We start from the raw sequence: 6,884 nt of genomic DNA on the forward strand, positions 1-6,884 counted from the left end.
TGCATACCAACAAATAACTCATTATCTATTTCATTACTTATGTTACTACTTCTATATGGAAAATCTTGTCCAGATTGATGATCAATGTTAACGAAAAAAGATGAAGGATTATGATATGTTACGCTAACTGCTTCATGTGTGGTAATCTGAACATCATCATGCTCGTCATCATCAAGCTCGATGTCCTCCTCATCACTAAAATCACTAACAATATCTCTAATAATTGCCATCTACATATAAGACAATTGTACCTGGTGCATAATATTGAACAACATTCAACCAACGAGGTAACTCCTTGTATGATCCCTCCCAATCACCATAAATTTGGGACATTGCTATTTGTTTAGCAGTCCAAGCCCTCCTATATGTCACCGTATAACCAAAACGAGTTACTACTTCCTTGACTAATGCTTTAATTGGTATACCAGGATCTTCTGATACTAGTTGCACAATGCAGTTTGCGATGAAAGATGAGTTCAACTTCGTGTGATCTTGTGAAATATTAGTGGATACATAAGTGTGTCTTCCACTAATTTTTCTAATTTCCCAAATATCACGCTTCAAACTTTTTGATGCTCGAAGTCTCCAATCACACCCAACACCATAATATTTACATTTTACAACATATCTATCTGGCCTATACTCATCCACAACGTAATCAACAGAATTTCTAATATGAAAATGTTTTACCGCATTTATTGTTGCCTCCTTTGATTCAAATTGCATACCAACAAATAACTCATTATCTATATCATTACTTATGTGAATACTTCTATATGGAAAATCTTATCCAGATTGATGATCAATGTTAACAAAAAAAGATGAAGGATTATGATATGTTATGCTAACTGGTTCATGTGTGGTAATCTGAACATGATCATCCTCGTCATCATAAAGCTCAATGTCCTCCTCATCACTAAAATCACTAACAATATCTCTAATAATTGTCATCTACATATAACATAGAGTAAAATATAAACAAACATATTTACATTTAAACAAAGATAACACGTAAAATTATATATAAAATAAAAGATATAAAAAAATTTAAACCATTTGAAGTTACCTTAAATATGCAGAGTTCTTCAATTCTAGTAGCATACATTTTTTTTTATACAGTTCAGTTCTTCCTTCAGTGTGGTTTTACACTCGGGGCTGGAGAAATATATAGAACTTGGAAATCGTGGATCCAATATACGACTTGTAAGTCGTGTACCTGGTCCACGACATTGCATGGAACTCGTGGACCCCATCCACGACATTGCCATGAAAGTTGTGCACATGGTCCACGACTTACAGAGAACTGACACCTTGCAGGGAAATCGTGGATGAGGTCCACGACTTTCCAGTGAAATCGTGGCTCTGGTCCACGACTTTGCCAAACTCGTGGATCAGGTCCACGAGATCCACTAAAATCTACCCCAATCCCGTAATTAATTCAAAACATACACTATCCCGTAATTTTCCCGACTAAAATATTGAAATTGACATTTGAGTGTAGGTAAATGGAGTGCATGTGTTCTTCCAAAGCGAAATATGTGAGCTCCAATTAGTATCTCCATAAAGACTTCATTTTAGTGTAGGTAAATGAAGTTCATGTGTTCTTCCAAAGGTTGTATCACTGTATGTGTTACTTGTTAGGATTGGTTGTAAAAGTTTATTTTATAATTTAGAAGTTTAATAATTAAGTATTTTTCTGTTAAATCACAACAAAGAACACACGAAGCCGCATATTTTACTGAACAACAAATATGTTTCAGGTTGGAAAAAATTCAGAGGTCAGCTGCCCCCACCTGTCCCTATAATCTCCTCCGCCATTGTATGTATGTTAGAAGAGAGTCAAGGAAGCAAAGTTGATAGAAACTGGCATGAATAATACACAAAAGCAAAAAAACCAAGAAATCAAGTCCCAACTATGTTGAATAGAAAACCGAAAATGCAGGGATAGAAGCAACAGTAGAATATATAAGAAGAGTGTTAGGGAAGCAAAGTGCTTTCTCTGCCCAGATGGGATAAGTCACCCCAACCCCTACAAATTCCAGAATCATCCCTTCACTTCCTTATTGATTCCTCACTCAATACCTGTTCATTTGCCTCTTCACTCTCTCCACCTACTACCTGTAATTGTTGCCGCCTTCACTCTCTCCACTGTCTAGCTGTAATTGCTACCCACTATTGCCTCTCTATACTCTTTTGTTACACACATGCTTAATTGTGGGTCTATCATAATCAAAGTTATTTTGCGTGGGTCATTCTTGGAATTTGTGATTTCCCATTACTTGCATCTGTCACTATTATAGAATAGAGCTAGTGTTTAGTTCAAGTGTTAAAATGTAATCTGACATCTTCTGATGTCAGCAGAGGCAGTTAGTGTTAGTCAGTTACTGATTTATTGAAAGCTGTAACAGAGGCTTATAAGTACACTCTCCTTTGCAATGACATACAGGTTGCCTTTTCCGAACCTAACTTATATTCGTGATGTCTTGATGTGTTTCTTCATGTTTGCAATTATGGAAACTGTTGTAACTTGTAAGGATGTGAACTGTACTTGCAAACAACAATTCCAGATGATTTAACCGGATTTGGAGTAGAATTGCATTATGTAGTAAAATGGTTTAAGGCTTTTTCTGTTGAGTTATTTAAAGGCATATCTGTTTGGGTAGACATCTGATTGGGAGTCTATCATGATTAACAGAGTAGTGGAGATTAAGTAGTCAAGTCAAATTAAAGGGAGAGGAAGAACAAAGCTTACTTTTCACATCATAACACATAAGATATGCAGGACACAGATTTGACAACTAGAATTTTGCCTTAAAAGTAAACTTTTCATTTATTCTTTGGTAATTGCTTTCACTAGGATTAGTCAAAACATGGGGATCAAGTAGTCCATAACTTAATACCCAATTTAATTGTGTGAACAAGATGGGAGGAATGATAGTGGTATAGGTTCAGATAGAATTAAGGGAGAATGAAAATGTAATTTGCTGAAGGGATCTGCAAGTTCCAAAAAAACGTGTAGTTTTTCCTTTCTTTTTTGCTGGGATGTGTTTATGGAAAAGCACAATATAAAAACCAGATTTAGCCCAGCAGCATAAATAAGCTGATTCAATGCATTCTATAAAAAATAAAAAATGAAGCATATCAATCTAAATGAAGCTACATTATGAACTTCCTGTAGATAAATAAATTAAGTCAAAATACAATAAAGTAGATTAAAACTTAAATTACAACTAAAACCCCCTAAATTTGAACTTTTGAAGTATATTAGGCACCATTTAAATTGAATATATATCATGCAAATTGACATTTGAACCTTTTAAGTGTCTACAAACATTGTATATTCTATTTAATATTCCCTCCTGTAACCTAATTTTCTCAACATTTATTTGCTTAGCATATTTATCATATTGGTACCAGAGGTGATGCCCACTTTATGTATCATATTCATGTATGTTGGACCATCCCACTATATTAGGACTTGTTAAAAATGTACTCATTACATTAGTCATATCTCGTACTGTTCTAACTTGTAAGTTGTTGATTGATGTCACACGGAGTTCAGATTATTTTAACATCATATTTATATTTCCAGTGACTTTGAATTTTGACTCATTCAGAAAGTTATATTCATTTTTGTTCAGTTTAATTGATACTTGAGGCTTCTTTTCCTGTGCAGGTGGATCATCAAGATATAGTAATGGTATGAATGTGCATTTCAAAATAATTTTCATTTTTTGATCATGCGATATTGCTTGGGCTATAACTTTTTTCCTTTCACATTGTCATGTGCATTATATTTTAGTAAATCTACGGTTAACGGTGATCATTTTGGTGACAAATACATAAACTGAACATTCCGTAGATATTGTGGAATGATCTATAAAGTAAGCATAGGAGGTGAAAACTTCATTGGAAGTAATGACGGTTTTTCCTAATGAAATAGAAGAATAAAATGTATTTTTTTTGCTTGAGTTAATGGTGTAAACTTTAGCATTACTCATCAAGTACTGACATTGCTGATTTTAGCACTGCTCAAAGAGCCATTTTTTTTTAATTAATTAGATGCCAAAAGTTAAATTAAAATCTAAAATTAGAATAAATGAATTAAGATAGCAAAGTAAATGATTAAAACAAAATATTGCTGACACTAAAACTGAACATTGTTTTAATCAGGAGAGAACACACTAGAGCATTCAACTTCACCTAGTTAACCCACTTCAACCTTTGGTTCTTGCTATTATTTTTATGTTTTGAAGTAAACTATTCCTGTTGTTCAACATTCTTTCTCAAGTTATGACAAACTACCTTAACCTACTAATTTGCCTAACCTCTTACTGCAGTATAGAGAAATGGAGGTTTATTAGGCTCTAGAGGTTCCCACTAAGGTTACGCAAATCACACTTATCCATCTCTAGCTATCACTTGATTTTTGGTGTTTATTGAATAAGAAGCAAATTTAGTAAATTAGTTCTCGGTTTCATTATGAACCTCAAAATAATTGAATGGTGATCAGACATTAAAAAACAAGAGCATTGGTAAACACTCAACCATGGACAATAAAATACAGAATAACAAGAATCAAGAAAATTGCATTTTTATGACTAGGCTACATTTCAGCTGTGGTAATTATATTAGTTCATGGTATATCAAGTTTAAGAGAATTTATAAAGAAACCAAAAATTAAGCCCCATTTTTCATATCTCTCTCTCTCCCTCTCTTATTCACACACACACACTTCAATTTTCCTCATCAGTATGCATTGCTGTTTGACCTTCACTGTTCTTCTCTATTTCGTGTCCTTTTCTTTGTGCTTCCATGCCCTTGTTATTCTCACTTGGAGTCTTGCACTTCACACTATAGGTCTTGTCTGCCTTTTTTATCACAGGAAGTTTCTGTGATACCCAGGTGGGTAAGTTACTCAGGGTAACTAGCTATCAAGCATTAACCAATACGCAATGAAATGTTGACAACTATATACTGAACCTTAGATAAAAAGATGGGTACCCCTTCATTCCCCTTATTTCATCATGCAAGGCTTTTGGGATTTTCAGGATTTAATTGAGGCATTCGAACATGAGCTAGCTATGGTCCTAATGATTTTCAGGATTTATTTCTGGCCTGCACATTGGTTGGTTCTAAGGGAAATACTAATTAGACTAACTTTGGTCTCATCTTCCTTTTTGATTGTGGATTCACTTAGATGTTTTAATTCAAGCCCTTTCATTTTCTCATCATTTATGTCTGTGTACTGTTCCTACCGATTACTTTGTTGTATGGTGGGAATGCATGGGATGTTGACATTTTTGCAGTTAGTTATTTCTTGGCACATGAAGGCTGGCACCATGTGTGAATTTACCCAGAAGGAGTTCATTGACGGTTTACAGTCTCTGGGGTATGCATATTTTTAGTATCTTTACAAGGAATTTTGTTCTTGTAATGAATAAAAACCCCAATTGAAGTCCATAAAATTGTTGCAGGGTTGATTCACTGGAGAAATTCCGTGAAAAGATACCATATATGCGCTCTGAGCTGAAAGATGAACGTACGATAGTAGCATTCAAATTATAGCTCCAAATTAGTTTTGTCATACACTTATGTTAGGTATCAGTGGCTAAAATACACAAAATACACCTAGAAGGGGTTGAATAGATGTAGCGGTCAAAGTATCCGCTTTTCACAAACAACTTATAATGCATGCTGAAAAACCCCAGTTTAATCGATTAACACAGAAAGAATAATCGATTAACTACAACTTTTTAATCCACTAAAACAGCTCAGATTGCACAAACAGTTTCAGTTTCTTGTACGACAACAAACTGAGATCGAAGCAAATATACAGAGCTAACAGATATATCAGAGTTACAACAGTACAAGATATAGAAACAGATTATTACAGCTAATACAACTATACAAAGTAATCGATTAAAGCAATAAAGAGAGTAGGGAAAGAAAAGCGTGCAACAAGGTTTTTATCCTGGTTCGTTTGCGGGTCCACTTGCAAACTACATCCAGGCCCCGTCTGATGTGGGAGATTTTTCTTCACTATAATCGAAATAACGTTTTATAAACAATTCTTTCAATTACAACACTTAAACACTTTCTTGAAAACTAAAGAACCTTATCCCTTGGTTTGACTCACTTCCTACCGCCTAAGAAAACCTTTCTTGCGGTGTAGCCCCAGCCAAAAACCTATTCTTTCTATCAAGATTTATAAGCTAATGAAGACGCAATTCAATCTCGTTGGTGGTAAGACACCTAGAGATTCCCACAACACTTTTACAACACAAAATATAGAGTAATCTAAAGCACTTACTATGCTCAAATTAAAACAATTAAGACCTTACTCTACAACCCTAACACATGTCTCATATAAAATGATAATGATGAGTTCAAAACAGATTTTACAGAATATGAAATCTTTCCAAAAAGTGTTTTAATGATGATGCATGAATATATGAGATGAAATGATGAGAAACTAAACATGTAATGTCTCTCAGTACTAAAGCATGGAATTCTCTCTTCTCTAATCTCACAAATACAATTTCATGTAGATGTAGCAATTAACACGAAAATATGCTATAACTCTCTTAAAATCTAACATGCAAGAATATGGCTTGAGTTCTGAAAGCGCAGCTTATAAAGAAACCATTCTGCAGGCCAGTTAATCGATTAAATTCTTGGTTAATCGATTAACGAGATACAAAATTGTAACTGATTCGGTTTTCCAAGTTTTCTGTTCCAACTGCTTTTCAAAAACTTATGTTAATCGATTAAAACTTACCTTAATTGATTAACTACATATTTCTATGTATGTTTTTAAATTGCAATACTCAAATACGTTATGCACTTAACTTATACATGTTCAACACTAAGTTTATGCCTAA

At 34.0% G+C, this 6,884-nt stretch overlaps 1 protein-coding gene across 1 annotated transcript; it reads left to right on the forward strand.

Annotated features, from left to right (window-relative positions):
- Nucleotides 1,588-5,588, forward strand: LOC109347049 (DCN1-like protein 2). Its single transcript, XM_019586778.1, has 5 exons — nucleotides 1,588-1,612; nucleotides 2,409-2,446; nucleotides 3,677-3,700; nucleotides 5,310-5,392; nucleotides 5,478-5,588. The coding sequence occupies exons 1-5, from the start codon at nucleotides 1,588-1,590 to the stop codon at nucleotides 5,566-5,568; spliced, it is 261 nt and encodes an 86-aa protein (XP_019442323.1). The 3' UTR covers nucleotides 5,569-5,588.

Source organism: Lupinus angustifolius, chromosome LG05, assembly GCF_001865875.1.
Source record: "Lupinus angustifolius cultivar Tanjil chromosome LG05, LupAngTanjil_v1.0, whole genome shotgun sequence".
NCBI classification, from domain to species: Eukaryota; Viridiplantae; Streptophyta; class Magnoliopsida; order Fabales; family Fabaceae; genus Lupinus; species Lupinus angustifolius.

Excerpts from the sequence above, each read along its gene's own strand:
- LOC109347049 (XM_019586778.1), top strand. The coding sequence starts at position 1,588 with ATGAAGTTCATGTGTTCTTCCAAAG. Across the intron at positions 3,701-5,309 it reads ATCATCAAGATATAGTAATG|TTAGTTATTTCTTGGCACAT; the intron begins GTATGAATGTGC and ends ACATTTTTGCAG. Across the intron at positions 5,393-5,477 it reads GACGGTTTACAGTCTCTGGG|GGTTGATTCACTGGAGAAAT; the intron begins GTATGCATATTT and ends AAATTGTTGCAG.